This window comes from Protomyctophum parallelum (genome assembly GCF_964188405.1).
Source record: "Protomyctophum parallelum genome assembly, chromosome: 1".
NCBI classification, from domain to species: Eukaryota; Metazoa; Chordata; class Actinopteri; order Myctophiformes; family Myctophidae; genus Protomyctophum; species Protomyctophum parallelum.
The window spans coordinates 60,169,818-60,194,607 of record NC_139697.1 but is presented as its reverse complement, the minus strand read 5'-3'; the positions used below and the strand labels follow the sequence as shown (position 1 = coordinate 60,194,607).

Genomic DNA, 24,790 nt, shown 5'->3' with positions numbered 1-24,790 from the left:
TTTACGTCACAAGCGCCAGCTGTCAATAGAAAATGCTAGCTAAACTAGCTCGCTACTCGCTATAGTTTCTCTTAGCGTTTTATTTGGTGACTTATAACTTATGAAATTTTGCTTTGTACATATTTTTGAGTCGCCGTATGAATTATTACACCCAATTAATCTAACGCGAGTTTACCTGAATTGATGCAGGGATATTTTCGTGTGTTTTTATTCTCCATTTGTGGAACTGTGTGAGCTAAACTCGCTGTTAGCTGCTAGCTTGTTGTTAGCTTCAGAAAGGATGCTGCTGCAGAGTTGTTTATATATATAGTATATCTAGTTTCACAATCTAAAAGGAATTGGCAGATGGCCCTAAATTATCTAGTGTTGTAATTAATCTGTACGGCTCCTAATGAACATGATGCTTCATTAATTATACCTATAGCTATCAGTATGCAATATACAGAACAAGTCAGCTCATGAAGTCAGATAATGCCTGTGCAGCATTATATCCACAATGAGGAAGTGTTAACGTGTTGAAGTACTTTTCCTCCTCCTTTTCACGGTATTAAAATAGTCTTATTTATCAAGTGAATGTTGGTGTAGCAAATAAGTTATCAGATATGGATAAGAAATCGTTTGACATCGTCTTGGACGAAATAAAAAAGGTAAACGATATTGTCTATATTGAATCAGATTATTCGCTGACAGTTGATTCAAAACAGTTTGCTAATGATTTGACTTAAATGACATGTATTTGTTTTAAATGTGTTTCAGTGTGTCCTGACAGACCAGAGGATCAAGGCTATAGAACAGGTTCACGGGTATTTCTCCAGTGAGCAGGTTTGTTCATTGCACTATAGCGGCTGATTAGCTGCAATTTGTACAGACAAACAGTACTGTGAACGTATAAATGCTATTATTTTAGTCTTCCCGGTTTTAATGGGGATGGGGTAGTCACCACGGTTCTGTTTGTTTATGCACACAGCCCCCGTGTAAAACATTGTTGAATTGTCATGTTATTGAATGTAGTGTTGTCATATACTGTACAGGGAGTGTGTTTTAACTAAGTATTTAAGTAGGCTATATACCAGACAACAATGTATGTAAAAAAATATTCAGGGGAGGGAGGGGGGAGGGAATAGATGGAAAACAACCTTATCTAAATGGTTACAGAGAAAGAAACTAGTAATTCCAACTATAATGTTAAACACTTGTTTTTCTAACATCTACAGGTTACAGAGATACTGAAGTATTTCTCATGGGCAGAACCTCAACTTAAAGCTGTGAAAGCTCTGCAACATGTGAGTAATGTCAAGTTGTTAATCCCAATAGGGGCAATTCGTTTTGAGCAGCTTGTTTACAGAGAATTACAGTAACATACATACAACGTACGACACAAACAATACTCAAAGGAGATAAACATTCCCACACGTAACAAGTGAAAACAGAAATAGAATGGTGTGCTCGTTGGAGCGCAGATATTCACCTGGCCAGGTTGCCTACACGGGGCTCTGTCAGTTGTGGGCTGCAGCCGTCAGAAGGGGGAAATAGAATGTGTACAAATACAATACAATGCACTACGGCAACAACAGGCTATACAATGCACTACGGCAATACAACAAAGTTGTATTGCAAAGGGGAGTAACAATTTGGAATGAAAAAATAAAGTTGTATTGCAGTGGGGAGTAATAATTTAGAATGAAACAAAGTCAATGCACTGAAGTAAATTTCACTTGCTGTCAAGGAGAAGCCAAAGTACTTGCAGCTTCCCAGAAAATGTGTTGGTTTCAGAAATAACTTAGCCTCTTGTGTTTCAGTCCAATAATAGAACAGATCTTGAAAATGCTGTGATTATGTTAGTATGCTGTGAAATCTAGTAAGCTCTGAAGTCTCAATAATTGATCGATGTTATTATTATGAAGCCCTTGCTTCATAATAGCATCAGACAGTGTTCACATGTAATATGAGATGGTCAGCAAAAGTATTTGCTGAGTATTTATTTATATGATGAGACAGTTTCCACACTTTTGGCTGCATCAAAATCAATGATCAGTTCCTTGGCTTTAGACACATTGGAGTCCAAGAAGTTGTTTTCATCCCAGGAAATAAAGTAATTGAGGTCATTTGCGGCGTATGATTCTGAACCTCGGAGAATGGAACAACATAGTGAGGTCCAATAATTTGACCAGTTAGCCTTCCTGACATCTCCTGCATTCCTCAGTGTACATAATATGTAGTAAATGCAAAAGGACGCACCCTTGTGGTGAACAATGAACATAGCTACAGTCTGAGAAACTGTAATTTTGCACTGATCGCACACGCCAGGGCTCCAGACTAACTTCTTTCACCAACGTCACGGAACAGCCCCATAATACAATTTGAACCACCCCAAAGTAAATGTATACACTACAGTCCAGAAAAAAAGTATAAATAAATAAATAAACACCACTCAGATTATGAAATTAATAATTGTATTCCTATTGTAATACAACACATGGCATGCAGTATATTATTTGTTTGGCTTCATGTTTCTTCTGTAGATAGAGAATACACTGATTTTGTCAATGCTCCCAGATGAAAAGCTTTCATAAAACTATATACACATTATACTCGTTATATGGCAATATGTCTGAGATGAAAGAATGTTTTGGCAATACTATGAATCTTTACATATAGTAACATGTTGGCTTCAACCAGCATGCGCTTGAGACGGACTCATTCACTGTCGTTGACTCATAAAACATTACATTTTCATATTAATCAACCGACCTGTCCTACGTAACTATACATCGATTGTGAATGTGATTTTAAAACTTGGGAAGACGGGTTAAATTGTTTTGGTTGGCACATGCGATGTGACGGTCGGTGCGCACGACATGTACATTTTCAGTGCAAAAACTTCTCTAGTCAAAAACCGGCCCGAATGAGATAGATGTAAATCCCAAATACATATTATATGGGACGTCGTTATGCTGTTAATCTCGAGCCTGCACACACACACACACACACACACACACACACACACACACACACCGGCCTAGCACGCAGAGCAAAACCAAAAAAATGCTTTTCTAAATGGGATTATGATGCCTGGCCTTGTATTCTTCATTTGTTTGTGTTTAACCAACGGATTCTAGTAATAATACTTTTTCCTTACACCACAGAAAATGGTTGCAATCCCTACAACCAAAGTTGCCAATATCCTAAACTGCTTCACATTCTCAAAGGACAAGCTGATGGTCCTGGAACTCATAGCTCTGTGAGTACATTTTAAAGCTCTAGGCTTTCCCCAACAATGTAAATTGTATGACTTAGTAATGTTTAGATAAATTCAGTAAAATCTTTAGAGTGATTGATCGGTAGCGATTGGTTGATAACTGTGGGATCTTTTTGTCACAAATAGGAATATATCGGATGCTCAGAATTACCGTCCCGTAGAGGATTTGTTTCGTATTCACCTGTCAGAGAAGAAACGAGCCAAGAGGATCCTTGAGCAGGTAATAAACAAGCTCACACATCCACATGTGCAGAAGAGTTATGCCTAGAGAAACTACTTATTAAGTTTTGAATCTCTCTGTGCAATGCATCATCAACCTTTGCTCCATCTCAAACATACTGTACAGCATCCGAAGGAACAAAACACATAGTCTACTAGTTAAGGTCCGACTCTCGGAGTACAGTGTATGTATTGTCAAATTGCATTATTATTATCTCAAATTCAAATTTGTCATGCAGTGATCTGATGTTTTTAGCTGTGCGTCATGTGCCAAGAGCGCTTTTTATTCCAAAAGACTTCTAGACGTCTAGGGGATGCATGCCAATTTCCTCGACAAAACATAAATCTATAGAAGAATTAACCTTTTGTTTTTAGCGTCTACTGCGCATCTGTGAGGTCTCCGAGTCTGAGACGATTAAAGAGTTGTTGTTGTTATTCATGTGTACTGTATGCAGCCCTACAAGTAGATGTCTGTCAGACCGGTGGACCCATGTGTGCACGGCTGCGTGAGGTTGAACACCGACTGAGTTGTTAAAATGGTTACTTCATTAAATAGGAACTTGTCTGGATGGAAGGAGGCAGGGTTGTGTAATGTGTATGCGATAAAGAGGGGAAGTGGGAGACACACTGTGTGTGTGTGTGTGTCTGAAGTTTTTTTTTACTTTTAATCGAAATTTCTGCGGTTCTATAATTGGGCGGTTTTCTGTGAATGTAATGCTGTCTGCATGTGCGATGTGGGCCAGTTAAGAAACTCTGTGTGGATTATTTAATTTACATCATCATGGCCATATCCATAACACACACATGTACAGGCGTATATAAAAGAAAAATCATGTTTTCTTTTACGTAGTATTGATGTTTACCGGACGGCATGTATCTGTGTTTCTGTATTGAAGGTGTGTAAGGTTGGCTGCAAGGCTCCTGTTGCTATGATCTCCTCATGTGGAATGATACCAGGGAATCCTTACCCAAAAGGAAGACCCAGCCTGGTCAGCGGCACTTTCCCTGTAAGTACACGTTTTATACCAATCATGAGTTTGTGTCTGTCAAAAGAAAACAAATGTATCAGTTAGCTCTCTAAGCAAAGTACTCCTGGAAACTGAAGTCTGATTTAGATGTAAAGTACGTACGTATGATGGTGTCCCGCCTCGAGTACTCTTTAGTGTATATTTAATATTGTTAAATAATGTTTTTTTTTGTTTTGTTTAAAGGGAATCCCACCTGTAAAGAAAGACGGAGACAAGAAGGAGGACCTTCAGGTTAATATGGAGGGGAAAGGAATAGCAGCCCGGATCATTGGACCGTTCAAACCTGTAAGCACCACCAGGGGGAGCTCTCTCTATGACAAAGTTACTATTCCAATGGTTTTTCCTCCTCTTTTCTTTTTTTAAGTGGTGCAACCACTCAGTTCACACAGGTGTGATTCTTTTTGAGACTTGCCACTGATATGAACTTGGACCAACATACAACTTTTGGGGCACAGTAACTAAATCCCACAGTAATGGTTTGATATCTATTGTCCAGCTTTAATTACATATCTACTATACATGTTATTTGGTCTTTGCTTCTTTGTGATGTATCTACCTTATTTTAGTTCTATTACTGCCTGAAAAACAGGTTACATCATTATATATTCATTTTCACTTCTAGTTTCCTTCGACCTACAACCCCCACCGGCCTGTGCCCTACCCCATCCCACCCTGCCGACCTCATGCTACCATCGCACCAAGTAAGATTACACACACACACACACACACACACACACACACACACACACACAGGGAACTGATGTGAAGCAGTATTAGACAAATATTATTTCTGAAATTTGTTATGCCATTTGATTGTACTGTTGTTCCAAAATGACTGATCATTACAAAATAAAAATATTGATACAAAGTGGTATAACAATAAGGTTGATGTTTTTTGTCATGGCACATGGTGCATTTTTGCCACTGCCATCTTAGCTGGGTTGAGGTATGGTTAGCACTGCGCTGTGTGTTCGCGCGCGTGTGTGTGTGGTCCCTCAAGTGTGTGCATGTGTTTGTGTTTGTGTGTGTGGTGTGGTGGGCATTGTTGTCTGCAACCGCTACTCAGGTGCATACAACAACGCAGGCCTTGTGTCTGTGGGAGGGGTTATTACGGCCAACGTGCCTCCACCCCCTTACAGCTACGCCCACAAAGTAGCAGGTACGATATGGCAACGTTTGTGTGGCTGTGCGTGAGTGTGTGTGCGTGTATGTGTGTGTGTGTGTGTGTTGTGAAAGCAAATACACTCCTAAGCTTGCTGCCTAACTGCCTGGTATGCTACTCAACTGTGCTTCTGCCTTCATGAGGTGAAGAATGAGCCAGCTGCTGGTCTGTTAGCTGCAGGAGTAGACTAGAGCTAGATTGGGTTCATTGTGACCGACGACGTACTAAGGCTGTCCCCGAACATTCGGGGTTCCAACCTTCGCTCGTTAGGGTTGGCACTCTAATCTTAATGAATACTTTCAGCGACATTGCCGTTGATTAATGCCAATTGAAGCCTATTTTTTGACACTACGCTTACCGCCATTGCCGTTGATTAATGGCAATTGCGCTTTTATAGTGCAGTCGTTCGCTCGAGCCATAATGCTACTTACGTTAGCCTGTTAGCTAGCTATGTTGTTAGCACAGCACTGGATCGCCCATCTTAGATCGTCGTCACCATAATAATCCATTCTATCTGTTTCTTTCAATCGCCTGTATCTCCTATTCCTTGTCCCAGATGGCATTTTGGTGAAAACAACGTTTCTTTGACGGCACAGAGCCGGCGATGTGGAGCTCTCCAGTGCCCCGGTTTGGATTCATATTGTAAACGAGGCCTGTCCAGACTTCGTTGAGCTTCCTAGGTTAAATTACTTCCGGTAGACTGGAAATGTGGCTTTTCAAAATAAGAGCTTGACTGAAAAAAATGCTGGCGTGAATTAGATCCTAATTTTTCAATAAATGCTGGCGCTGTAAAGGTTAATGGGCTTGAACCATTCATAGTTTTCTTTTACTCTAAAATATTTCTCGGCGAGAATGCGATATGCATAATAAGAGTACTATGTTCATGTTGTGTTTACATGTTACATGTTTAGATGTTATTAATAATCGGGGGGGCACACAACCGATGTGCCAGTGCACAACTGCACATACGTCGTCAAAAAGTTTTCTGCGCGTAGATCAAAGGCATGCAAGGCGCATTTGCGCACCAACAGCTGAGACGGATGTAGAGAAATCTGACAGGCATTCAAAAGGAACTCAAATGTGATGTTAGAAAGTAGACTTAGAAATAAAACTAGTGTTGACTAATCATTACGTGGCTCTTATTTTGAAGAGGAAGATGGTGCACAGGAAGTCCGTTTCAGTTGTAAACAAGCTACTATGACACTTTCCCAAAGTGCTACCTCCAACAATTTTCTTCTCTCTACCTGAAATCATGCTTGATGCTGTAGCTATTCCTTACTATTGTTAATGTTGTTGCAGGCATCTAACATGCATCGCTTTGGAATAACCTTTTCTTTTAAAGGGCTGTCAAGTCCCACCAGTTTTCAAAATTGACATTAATCGTTTTACAGTTAATAGTGCAGCATGAACTTTGTTTCATTTATTGGGGAAGTTCCTGAGACTACACTAACATACACATTAAATGTGAATCAGAGTGCAAACACTCTCAACATGGCTTTTAAACAAACGGAAATCATACGTGATCTTGCAAATTGGTTAATTCATGGGATATCCTTCGATGTTGAAAACTGCTGGAGTTTGCAATTAGGGAAGCTCATTGGCTAAGTGGCTATTCATCTTTGCTGTCTCTCTTGCTCTCTCTTGGATCACTCTTTGGTCTACTGGGATCATCTAACCAAAGTATTGAAATGAACTTTGGTTTGGCTAATATCACAGCTGATCTGCAAAGACCAACAAAAGAAAAGTCTGGTCAAAGAATCATACTGGTAAAAATAGGTATTTTATACCCACCGCTATTCTATATTTATGTAAAATATGATTGTACTTAATGACCATATTCATGCTAATTGCTTAATTATTTGAGGGTCTGATTGTCATACATTATGTGTATGAAACAAAACTACTGAATTATCTGACCAATTGAGTCAACAAAACAACATTGTGCAGTTATTAAGTTACAGACATTTACATTTATTTCATAAATCAATTTTATTTTTATTTTAATGTGACAGTGAAAAAACAACTGCACCATTATATTGTGTATACTTGTATTACCTATTTCAAGTTCCTGCAAGTTCATTTTCATGCCATTCATGAAATGATTCTGAAAATTTGGCTTCCTGAAATTAAAAAAAAATAAAAAATGGTCGAGTCGGTGGTAGTGTCACGAATACTGTAATACACCAGTATGGTCCTTTGATGTATTTAATGTCAGGTTGAGATGTATTATTTAACTCTGGTTCCCCCTTCCCCCACAGGTTACAATAAACCGTGCAATGCTCAGAACGCCACCCCTGGAGTCAACAGTGGACCTCTCCTCATTGGCTCTACTCCTTCTACCCCTTCAACTCACCAGGCCTCCCAAGCCCAGCCTCCTCCCTCCACTCCCATCACTCCAGTTTTCCCCGGCATGGTACCCTCTCAGAACCTCAGTCCCTCCCCCGCTCCGTCCCCTTCCGTCATCAAGGGGGGCCCTCCGACCCCCGGCGGTCACACAACATCCGCCCCTCCATCTGTCATAAAAGCCCACACCCCATCAGGCACGCCTTGCGGGACTCCTGCATCTCCTTTCCATGTTCGATCAGGGACGCCTAATACCCCTCGAAGCATTCCAGAACTGCTACCCCAGCCCAACTCTAACTCTACCCAACATAAAGGCTTCCCACACTCCATAGACCCCCATCTGGGACCGGTCTTCCCTGCTGGTAACCATTCCGGAGTCATCCGGAGCTACACCCCATCCGGAACCTCGTCCCACACTCCCGCTGCTCTTACCTCCCCGGGCCCTAGCAAACCCTCCGCTGCCCATTCTGCACAGGCTGTGGCTCATTACAGTGAGCAGCAGCGAGCCGCCTTGAGCAGACATGGCAGTCCTGTGCCGTCTGCCTTCATGGGCGCATCTCGCTCTGGCACCCCCTCTGTTAGCTCTCTGGTGATGCAGGGTGCAAGTCAGGCTGCCCTGGATCGTTACCTGGCTCTATCTCACCCCTCAGGCTCCCCGCAGAGGTCTCTCTCCAGCCCCGCTGCTGCCCTCCAAGCCCTCTCCGGTAGCCCAGCTACCTCTCACTACCCCAGCCTTTCCCACTTCCCTAACATGTCTACCTCGCTCCCTCCCTGCAGCCTTCCTTCCTCCATCTCCTCTATGGCTTCCACTAGCAACCTTACCACACACCCGCAGACCTCCATGTACCCTGCCACAGCCTCCCCCTTTGGACTGGGCCTCCCCACCTCTTGTGCCTCTCTGTTCCCCGGTTTGCCTCCTGGACTGAGCCATGCCACCTTCCCAGGTTTCGGGGGTTCTGGAGGTCCCGGCGCCGGGAGCCCGGTGTTGTCTTCCTTCATGGGACTACCAGGGTCCTCGTCTGTAGCGTCTGTTGCCCCACTGCAGGCGGCAGCGGTAGCAGCGGCGGCAGCTGCAGCTGGTGTTCCATCGTCGTCGCCTGTTCTACCAGGGTTTGCATCTGCATTCAGCTCCAACTTCCAACCGGGGTACATCAGAGAGGGATAGGCTTTTGTTGAGCATAATCACATGGCGACCACTCGCTTTGGGGTGGGAAACTCCAGTGTGGCATAAGAGCAAATGGCATGATAGTCATTGGTCACGCTGCGGGGGAAACGTGAAACAAGGGTGGAGTTTCCCACAAGTGTGATGAAAGAGCAAAATGGCCATCATGTGTATATTATGGTCAATGGGGATTTTTTAAATTTTGTATTTTAAGACTTTGTATCATTTATGACAGTCTTAGGAGCAACAAAACATTATTTTATAGTTGTATGATAACTATTTACTTATGTAGCACCTTTCAAAAACAGTTACAAAGTGCTTTACAGTATTGCAAAAATAGATTAAAAAAAATAATGAACTGGTAAATAGAAAAACACTAACTACTGTAGTAGTGTTAGCGTACATCAATTCAGGTCTTTGTATCCCACTTACTGTATGTAGACAGTTACATTGGCTTATCATTTCTCTGGTCATTATGAGAAGAAAGTGGAATAAGGTTCAGAATCATCAAAGGGTTCCATAGATCCCATGACAGTGATTCACGCCTGCTTGGTGGAAACGGTGAGGTGATAAATGTTTCCATCTTGTATTTTATGGAGATAGAGTAGGTAGCTATGCTTAATCACTAGCAGTGTTCAAAGTCCACCTGTGTCACTATATTACACTGTACGGTCTTGGCCTTGACTTGGATAGTTCCACAAGTTGTTAAAGCAGCAACTAAAGGGGCGCTTTAGTTCTTGAAGCATGTATAGGTTGAGGTTCACCAATAGCAAAGCCTGGTTTGCTGTGTAAATATTGCAGCAGCCTATAAGATGTTCTGAAAGCAAAATGACAATTGGCCTGGACAAGATGATTTATGGCACCAATATATACCTACCATAATGTTGATCTTGTCAAAGTGTTGCAAGCCCAGGCTCACCTTTTATTGACTTTCCTACACCCACCAGATAGTTTCCTTCCTGCAATATGTAAACTGACAAAGTTTTAATGTAGGTATTTAAATGATGCCAGAAATATTGCAGAGCAACATAAAACAATACAAATCTGCATGTACATAGCTTCAAGTTCTGTGGTTATTCATACATTGAAAGTAAACGTAGAGAAGGGATCTGATTCAGTCTATATGGGGGCCCAAATAATTTTCAGGATGCTACAGACACACATTCAGACATTTGGTTAATTATATTATGCTGTGTATATATATATATATATATGATATGATGATTATAGTATGATAATGATGTTTGCATTAACTTTATTACAACTCTGACATCACAGAATTAAAAGTGATTTCACCGGAGTTGCCTAGTAGCTGACTATTGTCTGACCCTGGGCAGATGCAGATATAGAAATGTATAATGTAGTAAGACTAAGACTGTGTTCTGCTGTATGTTGGCTGATAGTATAGTTTCTGTGTTTCCAGGTTAAGCGGTGGCCTCCAGCCAGCAGGTGGAGGGGGCTTCCCTGGCTTGCCACCATTCGCCGGCGTACCAAGCTTCTCTCCCTCTGCCTCCCCGGCTACCCTTAGTGGCCTCCACAACACCGCCATGCAATCTGCTTTGCTGCAGGTACAAGCACACACACACACACACACACACACACAATACTATTTGGGCAATTTGCATTCAGTTAAGTGATATGAACAATAGACAACAAATGACATGCTACAAAGCCACTAGGAAACCAGGTGCACGTCAAACCAAGCATCATGTCTAAACAATATGCTATTGCATCTAAATATTCTTAGCGTTTGTGGAAAAGCTAAGAGTATTACATCTACTACTAAAATGTCTTGATTTTAAAATGGTAAATGGTGCCTTTATCCAAGGCGCTTTTCAGAGATTGTGCATTACATTCAATGGAAAGGAAGGGTCTTCGTTTTTGTTCAGCACCTGTAGAATTTCTGGAGATGTGCATGCTTCCTTTTGGATCCTATCTCTGGAGATGTGCATGCTTCCTTTTGGATCCTATCTCTGGAGATGTGCATGCTTCCTTTTGGATCCTATCTCTGGAGATGTGCATGCTTTATGCCTCTGCGGCGTGCTCCGGTCCAGAGCAGCCTGCAACTTTTTCTCGTGTAGAATACAGCTCAGCTGACCTATAAACCCACACAGTGTTGCAACAGTGACGTGGACTTGTAAATTTGCTGGGGCGCGGGGCGGAGCGACAGCGCTTTCACTCGACTGCATGTTTGACGGCACACAGGCGACAGAAACATGCCACGCAGAGAAGAGACAGATCCTTCATGTTAGAAAAACGTTTGCTGTTGTCACAATTATTTAAGTTTGCCAAACGTGACTTTCAAGTGAAGTTTATGGAAAGGAGTCCTGCCTGACTGCGCTGAACCAACGGTTCACTGCGTGTGATTCAGCGTGGCCAGATTGCTACACAGGCACACAGTTAAAACACACACGCACATGCGCGCACACACTTCGTTCTTAACGTAATGTGTGTGCAGTGCATGCACTCAAACTGTATTATTGATCATGCGCGACGTGACGAAAGCATTTGTAGCACATTGTAATATGCCCATTCATGAATAAAAACATGGTTCTTTCGAAACGCCACAGAATAACCAAACCTTGGTCTTTTATCTGTTGTTGCAAGTACAAGCAATTGAAACACACATGCAGAAACCGGTTTCTTTCATGTGCTCCTGTTCCAGGGTCATCCTGCGTCTGCATTAGAAAGTTTTCCTCCTCAACCCAACGGCTTCACCAACTACCCTCCTGGCCCAGGAAACCCCTTCCAATTACAGCCAGGCATGCATCCACAGCTGGGCTGGCAGTGAAAAGACTCGCACTGCAGTACTCTGGCCCTGGAAATACTAACTCACGCTAGCAAACGCTATCCCCCCACCATTCAGCCTTTTTCAGCAGTTGTAGTGCACTGGACAGTACTGTAGATTGAATAAGAGTCTATAACCTTGTTAAGAACAACACTACAATGGAAAGAATAGAGAACTTTCACAAAGCCCCTTTCTGTTGCCATTAGGTGAACACTCGTTCATTTAAAGGATCACTAATACATATATGTTGCATTTTCTTAGTTAAATAAATATATGAATTTTCTTTTGTAGACATAGAATTATCCATTTTATTCCACATGGCCCTGCCATGAAGGTCACCATGTTTGGAAGGTTTTGGCCTTCGTCCTGGTGTTCTTGAAAACGCTGTACACGTTTTATTTTTAAGCGCTCAATTTGATGAAATAATGAATAAGAGAGGCACACTCCAATCTGTGCATAATCAATAGATGTATTGCAAGTTTTTGGTCTACTGACCTTATTTTTTCATCATTATACTTTTATGACTCCAGCACCTCACTTAAGTCTTTCAGCAGATGAGTGGGGGCTTTTGTTTTCAATTAAGCTCTCAATTTGAAAGTGTGACATCGGAACATCATCAGTTAACAGCGTTACCCAGTCCTATAAAACAGCCCTGCATTTCCTGATCATTGATTGACTGCGCAGCTGGACTAAATGACTCGCATGCGATGTCCATATGGTTTGGCAATGGACATTGTGGGTAGATGGCATATGGGCTTTCCCCATATTAACCCACTTGAATGTAGGGGCAAGGATGAAAGGTGACTCATCCAATCAGATTTATTATTTAACCTTTTTTCTTTTTCTTTTACCATTGCTCAGGTGTCCAGTTTTTGTTCTTTACATCAGGTTTTGTAATGTCTTAAATTCAGACATTACGTATAATGGTCCTTTCCTGTCTTTCAGTCAACATCAATTGTTCCGTCCCCAGTGCCCCCCCCCCCCCCCCCCCCCCCTTTAAGTGACTCATCATGGCTTATTAAAACATTCATACCATGAATGCATGCGGTGTAGAGGAATCTAGTGTAGGTCAGTAGTCCTAGTCTCAAAAAGGAACCTTGGAAATTTCGGTTTGACCACATAGATGGGAAGTTCTTTTTCTGCAACCGCGTCACCTGACCTACTTTTGTGTCTCAGCCCAGTGGTTGAGTAAAGTGATTTTTAAATTTGTATCTGTTCGTTATTTTTATTAATAACACGGTAGCACCTGTGTGAGATATGTTACTTTGATTTATATTTTGTATGTTTACAGACTTTTTGAAAATGTTGAAGCTGTGAATACTGTATAGGGACAGTATTTGGCTGCACATATGCAGCCTTTTTTGTTTGGGACAATTGATGCCAATCTCATATGTTAAATCATGTATGGACTTGAGATCATTTATCTGTATTCTTGAAGAATCTCTTGTGTGCATGTCGAACAACTACTAAAACCTTTACTGTAATTTAGTTACTGTACACTGACTTTTTGCGGTAGGTTCATTCACATTGTCTAGGTATCATTTGTGAGAAATATACTTCTTTTTCTTAAATGCTGTGTTAGACTCCTCATTCCTTATGTTGACAGCCATTGTGCGGCTGCTCACTTGGTGTCCTTAAATGCTATTTTCTCAGACTCTGATATAAATAATGTTTGTGAAAGAGAATACATTTGTACAGTAATGTCCCTTCATGTTTTTAAGCTCATGCAGAACATTGAGATAACCAGCTGGGCCCCGACTGGTTCTTGCCCTGTCCTCCTCTAGAGAATCTTAACTGTAGATAATTGTGACCAGATTTGACTGAGAGCCTACCATCGCGCAAATTCCAGCTTTTCACCAGAGGAGAAACCTTTTTTTTCTAAAAATGTGTTTATAGCATAGGTAGACTCTTCACATACTAGAGAATGTCTGCAATAAGTGTCAGAGCTGAAATCGACATGTAAATATGAAATAAATGCTTAAACATGTAGCTAGGTGTAATGTTGGAGACCACAGAAGTGAACCTTTCAAGCCCGTTTTCTAAACTCGCCATATCTCCAAAACTGGTGGGTCAAACTGAACAACCAATATGTCAATTTGAAGCTATGATTCCCAAATCATGCCTGCTACCTGCAGCTGAGTACTCTATGGTACCCAGCTGGGTGGCAGCCTTTACAATTACCACGGGAAGCTAATTTCTCCCTCTCTCCTCTGGGCTGGGTGCCTGTTTGGTTCTTTGTTGCACACCATACAACATACATACCTGTACTCTACTATTGTCACTCATGCTCACACCTCTACTCATGACCATTTTATATGGTTCAGCTAGCCACTCCATCTATCAAGACTGATTTGCAAAGTGGCCATGCACATGTCACCTTGGGCCGCCACACAAATGTGGGGTGTACTGTACACACTACAAGGTGGCCTTAAGATGGACACCACCAGGAAAAGGAAAACCTGGGAGGCCCAAAACCACCTGGCACAGAACGGTGACGCAGGAGCTGGAACAGATGAACCTGTCCTGGGGAGAGGCGCACCATGCTGCCAGGGATCGGATGCAACGGAGAGCGCTCATTGAAGCCTTATGTCCCATAGGGGACGAAGAGGAGTAAGTAAGTGTACACTACAGCTCTGTTGACACGCATCTTGTTCATCTTTGTGGTTTGCATTGCTTAGTGACCTTAGCTCATAGTCTCTGGCTGAAGCCCCTTAATGTGGAGAAATTACTTTTACAACAGTAAAACCTAGTTAAAATAGCCAATCTAGGGGTTTGAATACTTTGACAATAATTGTATATCTGTGTAAAGTGTGTTTTTATTTCATGAATTTGAATTGAAATGACATTTTACATTGCTATGTTGTGCCCCCTTTCCCCCTCCTTTCCAAATGACAATCCTGGGAATCTACAGTGTGGAAATTGTTTCCATGTGACCCCGCATTTATCAGGTAAGTGCATCTAGTGTCAATATTCCAGTCTCTTAACCTACTTAGCCCTTACAGCTGTGTCTGTTGCTTATGTACTTCACCATTTTAGTAAATAGGGGCGGTCAGTCATGTGAGTGTTGTTTAGAAGAGAGGGTTGAAGTATGATGTAAAAACCACACCCCTTTGTTCATTAATTTCCTATTACGAAATCCATAGCTGTGCCTTGTGGCTTAAATCACCATTTGCCATATGTGATTTCACCATAATAATTTGGATACGGATACGGTAAAGGGTAAAGGGTGGGTCAGTCATGTGAATGTTGCTAGAAGGCTGACGTCTGGCATAAAAAGACGCCCCTTTGTTTATTACGTAATTACAATTTCAGACAATCTGTCAGGGAAGTGGCTCTGTATCGTGATATTAAGTTAAATTTGATACAGTCTGTGACTTGTAGGCAGGCTCATATTTTCGGTCTCTGGATATATTAGTACTTAATAACTAACGAACTACCTCATTCTACTTGAATGTGTTTTTGGCTTTTGGGCTGTTATGTATGTGAAAACCTGTTGCCATTCAGTGGTTTCACTAAAGGGTTATGAATTATTTTTTTGTTGAAATGAGTGACAAATCTGTAATTGCATAATACAAATACTGCTGGCTGAAAAACAGTTATTAATTCTAGAGAACAAATTAATTCGGGGGAAGTACCATATAGTGATAAGAATCAACTTTATTGTCACATTCTAGAAAACAAATTAACTTGAGGGAAAGTACCATATAGTGATAAGAATCAACTTTATTGTCGCATCATTTTACAGGTTTAAAGAAGTTTTTGTGCAAGCCCCATTCTTATTTTCAGAAAGAGGAAAGAAGAGGGGTAGGGAGAGCAGGAGGTTAGACATAAGGTGTATAAACAATAACAGCAGCAGGTATGTGCTGCAGGTATCCACACTAAAGTTAAAATAGCCAATCTACATCGACACATTGTGAGCTGGTATATTGGCTATTTATATTTATTATAGGGATAAGGGGTTTAGCATTGACAAAAATAGAGCCCTTAGTGTGTTTGCTTTTCAAAAAAGGCTGCAACGTGTAATTCACTTCAAAATGTTATTTCCTATAGACTACTTTAAAACCGTTTGGCCCATTTAGTACCACAATAAATTGGGAGTTGTCTTTTGCTTTAATGCGTTCATCAAATGTGTAACCTCTTTTTCTAAGAAACAGAGTGCCTCACTTTGACCTGGATTCAGTTCCTGTCTCAGCACTCGTGTTAAATGTCATACCTCTTTGCGGTGTGACAAAAAGGAAATGGTTCATTCCTCTTTAGTACCAGCAAAATGTTGCAATTTCACAAGCCATGAAATACTTTTGGCATGGGTCAGCTCATCTTAGAGTTCTCAACAGGCCTGGAAATTAAGGCCCAGTCCTAACTGTCCCGTCCCGGCCCCGGCCTGAAGACATTGGATTCGGGCAGAATTTGAGAACTCTATGTCTTACTAAGCTAATAGAGGGTACTGTAGTAATTTCTGCCCCAGTGTCAGGGGCAGAGTTGCTCTGCCTCGGCAAGAGAGACAGCAGGACAAGTGAATAGTTTCTTTAAAATTAGCATTTAATTTTTCCCATAAAAATATGACAAACTACAAAAAGTGCCCCTCAGGGCACAGGTCTCCACCAGGCCAGGTCAGGTTGTGGCCTCCGTGTGGCGCTATAATAGGCCAATGTGAAAAGGGTGCCATTTCATACCTTTGATGGCAATTGGATGATTTGAGGCATTTCTTTTCTCTGTTTTGCAAAAATCCACCTGTTGATGGTGCTATAACAGGCCAATGTGAAGATGGTGGGATATATTTCTCAGCCTAGTAGGAAAGTGTGTGAAAGATTTCACGTAAATTGCATGCTGCGTTCATGATTTGAGGCTTTTTGTTCAAAACGGGCCAATCCTGCTAACTTTGAAAGCCAATTAGGATAGGATATGAATTATCGGACAGATCCGTCTTGAGCACATGACTATAGAGATACTGTGTAACGATTTGTGGGACTTTTGGACAGAATCTATGTTTTACAAAAGTCGGCCTCCTGGTGGCGCTATAAAATGCGGCTGTAAAAAATGCAGGTCAAAGGATTGTCCTTGGCCTCTAGGGAGTGTGCATGCAACTTTTCGCAGATTGGTGCAGTTATAGGTAAAAATGGTGAAAAGCCATGGTGGCGCTATAACAGGCCGTTCTGGAAAATTTGGGGCAAAGGCTCATCGTTGATTGATTGATTGATTGAAATATTTATTAACAGTTTGCAGAATTTACAGTACATTTCAAGCACAAACTCAATACAAAGACTGTTAACTGTGTGGACGACCCAATTAAGCATTACACTTGTTTACAACAGGGTCCACATTGTTCAATTCATCAAAACATTTAGAGACATACAAATAGACATTTCTATGTAGCTAAAGAACAGAACAGGAATTCATCATATAGGAGGCAAAAAGGGAAAAGATACATATACAGTGAGGGGAAATGGGGGGGGGGGGGGATTCAGATTTTACAGAGGCCAGTTTCGAATTGCAGCCATCCGTAGGTGCCCTTTGAGAGCGGTTTTGAAGGAGTCAAGGGATTCACATGTTTTAATGACTGTTGGTAGGGCGTTCCACATTTTGGTGGCATAGGAGCGAAAATAATTTAGTCCCTTGTTTGTGCCGAATCTGTGTGGTTTGCATGGTTTGTTGCACTCCCTCTGGTGTTGTGGGTGTGGACTTCGTTTACATTAAGTATTTAGACAGGTACAATACATGGGTATCTTGGTGGTGTATCGAATCTTCGTTGGCATCCAGGGAGTGTGTGTGCAAAGTTTGGCATCGACCGGGTTAAGTAACGAGAATTGCTGGTAACGTACGGACGGACACACAACACACACACACGGACGGAGTGCAAAACATTCTCTCCCCATGCCTTCGGCTGGTGGAGACTAATTCTCGGCCCAAAAGATTGAGGACAAACAGAACTGTACTTACAAGCTAACCAAAGTGAGACTACATGAGGGGAACATACAGGTCCTTCTCAAAAATATATATTCTAGCTTAATCTCAAAATATTAGAATATTTTATGAGACCACTAACAAAAACATATTTACAGAAATGTCGACCATCTGAAAAGTATGTTACTTTATGCACTCAATACATGGTCTGGGTCTTTTAAAGTAAGCACAGTAATACCATGGTCAGTACACCAATTACTAGTAGTTTTGGCACTGTGGGCAGGTGCCAAATCGAGCTGGAAAGGAAAATCAGCATCTCCATGAAGCTTGTCAACATACTGAAGCACAAAGTGCTCTAAAATATCCTGGCTGTGTTGACTCCAGTGTGAAGTTTTCACTGTTGGTAGTAGACGAACACCATGCAGATAACATGGCCCCAAATCATCACTGTGTTCTATCAATTCCAGAGTCTATTAGGATGTTTTACAGCACTGTGTGCTTCCGTATGTTGACAAGCTTTATGGATATAATGATTTCCTTTTCCAGCAGAACTTGGCACCTGCCCACAGAGCCAAAACTACTAGTAATTGGTGTACTGACCATGGTGTTACTGTCCTTAAGTGACCTGACAACTGGCCTGACCTGAACCCCTCATAGAATCTGTTTATCACCTCCATGCCAAGCCCCATTGATGAAATCATTTGTTTAAAAGTAGACCAGACGGCCCAGGCCGTAGCGTAATGGTCTGGGCACCGGACTGGTGATCCAGTCGCGGTGTGCCGCGGGTTCGACTCCCGGACCCGACACGGCCTTTACCGCATGTCATCCCCCCATCTCTCTCCCGTTTCCTGTCAGCCTACTGTCTGTCCCTTAAAAAATCAATAAAAGGCGTAAGCCGCAAAAAAATATCTTAAAAAAAAAAAAAAAAGTAGACCAGACCACATATTGAGTGCAAATTTAACATTACAAATATGTTTTTTAGTCGTCTCATAAAATATTCTAATATTTTGCTATGTTTTTCATGAGCTGTATGCCAGAATCATCAAGATTAAAACTAAACAGACTACAACATAATCCACTACAGTCTGTCTAAGCACATTAAAACTCTGGCAGAGATCGCTGATTGGATTAGTCGGTACGGTCCCCCTGCTGCAAACTGTAACCTGTTCTCTTCTGTGTTTTACGCCTTCTGCTGTTGCTGCCAGGAAATTTGGCAATACACAATGAGGGTTGAAGGCATCTTTGGGCTTTTCCTATTGGACCGTACCCAAGTTCCCTCAGCCCTATGTTCCCTCAGCCCTATGTTCCCTCATTCTAAAACGGACCCCATGTTCCCTCCAGTGGGGGCTGGTGGTGATTTGGGGTGGGGGGGCTGTAAGGCATCAATTATACTATAATGCTACCCATAGTTCACCCTGCGGCAACAGCATCACATTGCAGATACCAAGTTACAGCAATGACACTACTGGCGTCTAGTCTATCTACTTTGTTATAGCAAATGCTCCACAACAACACAGTGAACTCCAGTGAACGTTGTTCGTATGTCCGTATATATATATATTTTTTAATATTCACAATTTTAAATATATTGTGTCAGGGTGACATGCTCATTAATACGTGTGTACTGTATGTTGCAGGAGATTTGTAGTATTGTATGCGATATCGGTACCACATTTGTCATGGTATGTGCGAGTCAAGTCAACTGTATGACCACATTGGAAAAGAACAGGGCATGACATCATTTTTTTTTTTTTTAAGATATTTTTTGCGGCTTACGCCTTTTTATTGATTTTTGAAGGGACAGACAGTAGGCTGACAGGAAACGGGAGAGAGATGGGGGGATGACATGCAGTAAAGGCCGTGTCGGGTCCGGGAGTCGAACCCGCGGCACACTGCGACTGGATTACCAGTCCGGTGCCCAGACCGTTACGCTACGGCCTGGGCCCGGGGCATGACATCATTGTTAAAGAACTGGTTAAGTAAATAGTACAGTCCCACACCTTAATTGACACCACAACTATTTAAGCTACGTTGACAAACACACACCTAGTTTAGCTTGTAGAACATCCTGTCTCCTCATGTCCCCAAGTAACACTGTCCTCTGAAAGGCCATCTGCAATAACCTAATATGAAGTATACTGCCCACCCATTCACCTTTGCAGCTAAGTGTCCTTTTCTCGGACTGCAACTGTAGCCTACTTACTGTATAAGACCCATTTATTGAAATCCCAAACATGGAATATACTTGGACCATGCATTATGCCACATATAATGCCTGTCTCAGGACGGCCACCTGCCAGTATACAGTGGATAACTTCCAAGTCTTGCTGGGTAAGTTGGGTAACTATATAGCTAACTACTTTAACCCTGACATCCCAATTTTGGGCATGTCATTATAGGCTAAGAAGAAAGGACAATTGCTGATCTACAAGGTCACAACATGCCGTAATGTGTTGTGAGCTTGTAGATCGGCTTTTCCCCCAAAATAAGTTTTGAACTTTTGATAAATGACTTATTTTTAAATGTGTAGCGCATTGTAATAGAGTAGACACTATGACACGTCAAGAGTCAATTAGTACTGTAGGCTATACATTTGTGTTCTGGTAATATCATTGATCACTTGTTTTGCATGTCCGTGGCAAAAAAATAAATATTAATGGAAATGTCCATCACATTCACAAGCTGGCATAGTGATGTCCCCGGGTGCAGATAGCTGCTGTACTATCATGGTTATTGGTGGTGGCGGCAATATTAATAATTTCCATTAGGGGGGTTAAATTGATTGTGACATTGGTTGAAGGGAAGCAGAGACCCCCCCGGCCGCTAATGTGGTTGTGGTTTGCCCCATCTGGGCCGTCTGACTGACATAAGCCTTGAGGTCAGGAGGAGATCAAGTTCTACCTATCAAGCCAAAACTATTTCGATAGTTTGTGACATCTTGATGAGACATCAAAAGGGTCATCTGTCGACATAGTTGATAACTTTAAATTCCTGGGCATACACATCACAGACACATTCACATGGTCACTCAACAACGAGTACATCCTCAAGAAGGCGCAGCAGCGACTGTACTTTCTGAGGCGCCTTAAAAAATTTGGCTTAAGTACAAAAGGACTAGTGAACTTTTATCGCTGTATAATTGAAAGTGTCTTAACTGGCTGTATCACAGCGGACCATTAAAACAGCAGCTAAAATCATCGGCACTACAGAATTACCCAGTCTCCATAACATCTACACAACTCGCTGTATGAAAAAAGCCCATAACATCATGGAAGACACCAGCCACCCCGCAAATACCCTGTTCAAACTACAAAAAATGCTACCAGAGCATCAAATCTCGTACCACCCGTCTCAGTAACAGTTTTTACCCCCAGGCAGTCAGGCTGCTGAACAGCTGACCTTGAACTGTATTGCACTTCTGCACTTCCACTTTTCTTTTCCTGTTTTTTGTCTTTTTCTTGCACTATAGATGTTTGTTTATGTCCTGTGTATGTAAGACTGAGAGTGCTCTGAGCAAAATAATTTTCATTGTATGTATACTCTGTATCTATACACATGACAAATAAACCTGAACCTGAACATCCTAGAGACAGTCTTAGACCTTACATAGTTGTGATGTCATGCATGAGAATGGGCAATGGAAACAGAAAGATAAGAGTCAAAACGATCATGTACATGTACGTACATGATCGGTGATTAACACCTGTTAATCAAGTCATGAATAAAAGTAAAAGTACACAAATATTGGCATCAAAATGGAAAGTACTCATTAAGTTTTCAAATGTTTTAAAATCTATTAAAAATAGCAGATCTACAAGCTCACAATGTGTCACATCTCGTTCTTTTCTTAAGCAAAAGCATCAATACTGAAACTATGTACCGTTCCAAGTAGAAGTACGTTAATCAACATTGACTTGAGTAAAAGTACAAAGATATTGGTATCAAGAGTACTTAAAGTACCAAAAGTATAAAGTACTCAATATGCAGAATGTCCCCTTTCAAATGTCAAGTTTTCAAATCTATACAAATCTTTTGAAAATAGACGAGCGATCTACAAGTTCACAATGCACACGCATGGTGTGTGAAGTGTGATGATGTTGCTTCTTTGGTCTTGCGAAATCTCGCGGGACAGAATACTGCAGTGAAAAGCAAATCCCATGAAGATGCTGAAACAAGACACTGACACCGCACACCGACACCTATAACCGCTCTTGATGGGCATGTTGGTGCCTTGCATGGTTGTTTCTGTTCTGCCACCCGTGTGTGAATGTGTGCGTGTGAATGTAATGCACTTTGGAACAAGAGACTATTTAACATGACCAAGTGGTCACAGCATTCTGCAATGTCGAATGTGGTGTAAGGAATAATATTATTTACTCAACAATTAAGTTGTTGTTGCCTATAGCCCTGTTGACTTGACATTTGCCAATATTAAAAATATTTTGCTGTAACTTTCCGCTCGTTACAGGCATGTCCTATTAGAACAAGTAATTCAAGATTGAGTTCTCTCCTTTGCTGGGAAAATAACCCGACCTTGAGGAACTATGTCTTACTGGATGAATGCATTCCTATAAGCAGCTCGAGACTTCCCATAAGTACGACATCCCGCTAGTCCAACCCAAGAGGTTAAGACTGAGGTTAGGGTTAGGGTTTGGGTCGGGATAGTGTTCGTATAATCGGTCGGACTAACGGTACTACGGGAGGTCGTATGCTTGCTTATGTAGCAGAGTAGCTCACAACAACAACCTCGTATGTCTTCTGCATTCTGTTTTATCCCAGTGGTGTGCTGTGCTGGGGAGGTGGCATCAAGGCCTGGGAGCTGAACAAGCTCAATAAAACCATAAAGAAGTCCAGCTCTGTTGCTGGCCTCGGAATGGAAGGTCTGCAGTCAGTCAGTAGTAGTCGCAGATAGGAGGATTTAGGGACAAACTTAATGCCATGGTGGGTGAGCACCTTCAGCCTAAGGCTCACTATTCCCCCCAACATGTATACAGAGTGGTACAGACTCTCTTGGCTTGACCAACTGCCATCAGGCTGTATAATGCAAATGTATAAGAACTCTCTCCCTCAATGCATATATGTTCCTATGTTGGCCCTGGTCTTGTGTGTTAATGTCCACCTGTGTCTGACTCTGTTGTGTTTCTGCTTTCTATTATAGTTTATTTATTTATCTTGTCACATTATGCTGCTATAACTCCTCAATTTCACTTTAGGGATTAATAAAGTATATCTCATCTAATCATCCTCAGCCTGATATATCTCCCCCGAGCCATGGGGAATTCCCTTTGCCTTAATATGTGGGAGAGCCAGGTTCGAATGCCGGGTGCCGGTACATTGGTGCCGTGACAAACCCGGTCCGGGTCTAAAAGGGGGTTCTAAAAGGGGGTTGAGTGGCTCACAACCTCAGAACGATGACCTAAAAGTGTAAGATTGATTGATTACTTTCCAATGTGGGTGGCTTCTGCAGAACTATCTACTATAACTTTTTCACCAAATCTCACGCAAATCGGTCCACATGATCTCTTGTGATCAAGACGAGTGATTCTACACTGATTGGCTTACACATCTGTTGAGTGACTACGGGAGATTGATGGATAAATAAGTCGCTGAGAGGCGATGGGATGGGCCAGGTTGTCAAGACGCGCTCCGCAAACAAAAGGATTTCGCTGGGTCCAAAACAATGCGTTAAAGGTGTTTTATTAAAGGCAGGTGCATAACTCAAACGGTGCTCAAACATAAAGTAAAGTAGTCACAGCGATCCGACGTAAATAAAGCAAAGCGGTCAACAAAAGTGCGGCTCCCCACACACCCCGGGCCCCTCTCTCTCACTGTGTGTGAAGCAGGTGAACTATAGGTGAAGTATTCAATGAAACCGGTCCGCCCCTCTGCCTGTCAATCATCCACCTTAATCACCAGTGACAGCCCACTCATTTCATAGACCAGGGTTCCCCAATTAATTTTCCTCAAGGGCCATATTTTGACTAGCGTACCAGGCTGGGGGCCGAGTCTGCACGCGCGAGGTCGAGGTCTTGCCCTGAAAATTCATTTTCAGGGCAAGACCCTTTTCAGGGCAAGAAAAGGATGCCCAGTTTGACATGCATAGGCTACTGACCCCCATTTAATGCCATTTATATCTGGGACACTTTAAAAAAAAACTTTTTTTTTTTTGGAAATTCTTTCATGGGCCACAAGGGGGCGCTCTGTGGGCCGCAAATGGCCCGCGGGCCGCCTATTGGGGAACCCTGTCATAGACCAAACATTTCCAATTCATGGCTCTTACACTATCTCTATAGTCATGTGTACAAGACGGATCTGTCCGTTATATAATTTTCCATCCTAATTGGCTAACATTGGCTTTCAACGTTTGCAGGATTGGCCCGTTTTGAACAAAAAGCCTCAAACCATCCAAGGCAAGAAGAAATGGCACCCTTTTCACATTGGCCTATTATAGCGCCACCAGGAGGCCACAACATGACCTGCCCTGGTGGAGACCTGTGCCGATGGGCACTTTACCAGGGTGCCAGCCCGGTTCCCGTGTCCGAAACGGTTGAGAAATGACAGTTACCGTGTGGTGGTCCCTCTACTGTACTGTACTGTCACTGTACTGTACTGGGACACCCAAAATCATCATATATAAAGTTAATATGTGCATGTGTGTTTGTGTGTGTTAGGTTGCTCACAGGTGCACTGTGAAAAACAACCATTCTGTTTTCATGCTCAGACGCAATTTACAATTTACAATTTAGGCATTTAGCAGACGCTCTTAATCCAGAGCGATTTACATTAAGCAAGAACAAAAAAAGCATGGGAATACATCACATAAAAAGCATTTATCATGAAACATGCGTAAGCTAAGAAAGTAACAGAGGAATATCTATATAATGAAACTATGTATATATACTACTATGCTATACATATGTACTATGAC

At 42.0% G+C, this 24,790-nt stretch overlaps 1 protein-coding gene across 2 annotated transcripts; it reads left to right on the top strand.

Moving 5' to 3' along the window:
- The first annotated feature begins 15 nt into the window (after window positions 1-15).
- proser1 (proline and serine rich 1) lies at window positions 16-13,535 on the top strand. 2 transcript variants are annotated; one of them, XM_083771818.1, is made up of 12 exons: window positions 16-647; window positions 757-822; window positions 1,215-1,283; window positions 3,147-3,241; window positions 3,386-3,479; window positions 4,375-4,485; window positions 4,690-4,791; window positions 5,129-5,207; window positions 5,573-5,665; window positions 7,927-9,157; window positions 10,597-10,741; window positions 11,839-13,535. In XM_083771818.1, the coding sequence occupies exons 1-12, from the start codon at window positions 603-605 to the stop codon at window positions 11,962-11,964; spliced, it is 2,256 nt and encodes a 751-aa protein (XP_083627944.1). In that variant the 5' UTR covers window positions 16-602; the 3' UTR covers window positions 11,965-13,535. The 2 variants fall into 2 exon arrangements, with proteins under 2 accessions (XP_083627944.1, XP_083627945.1); XM_083771819.1 differs by lacking the exon at window positions 5,573-5,665.
- The last annotated feature ends 11,255 nt before the right edge of the window (window positions 13,536-24,790 follow it).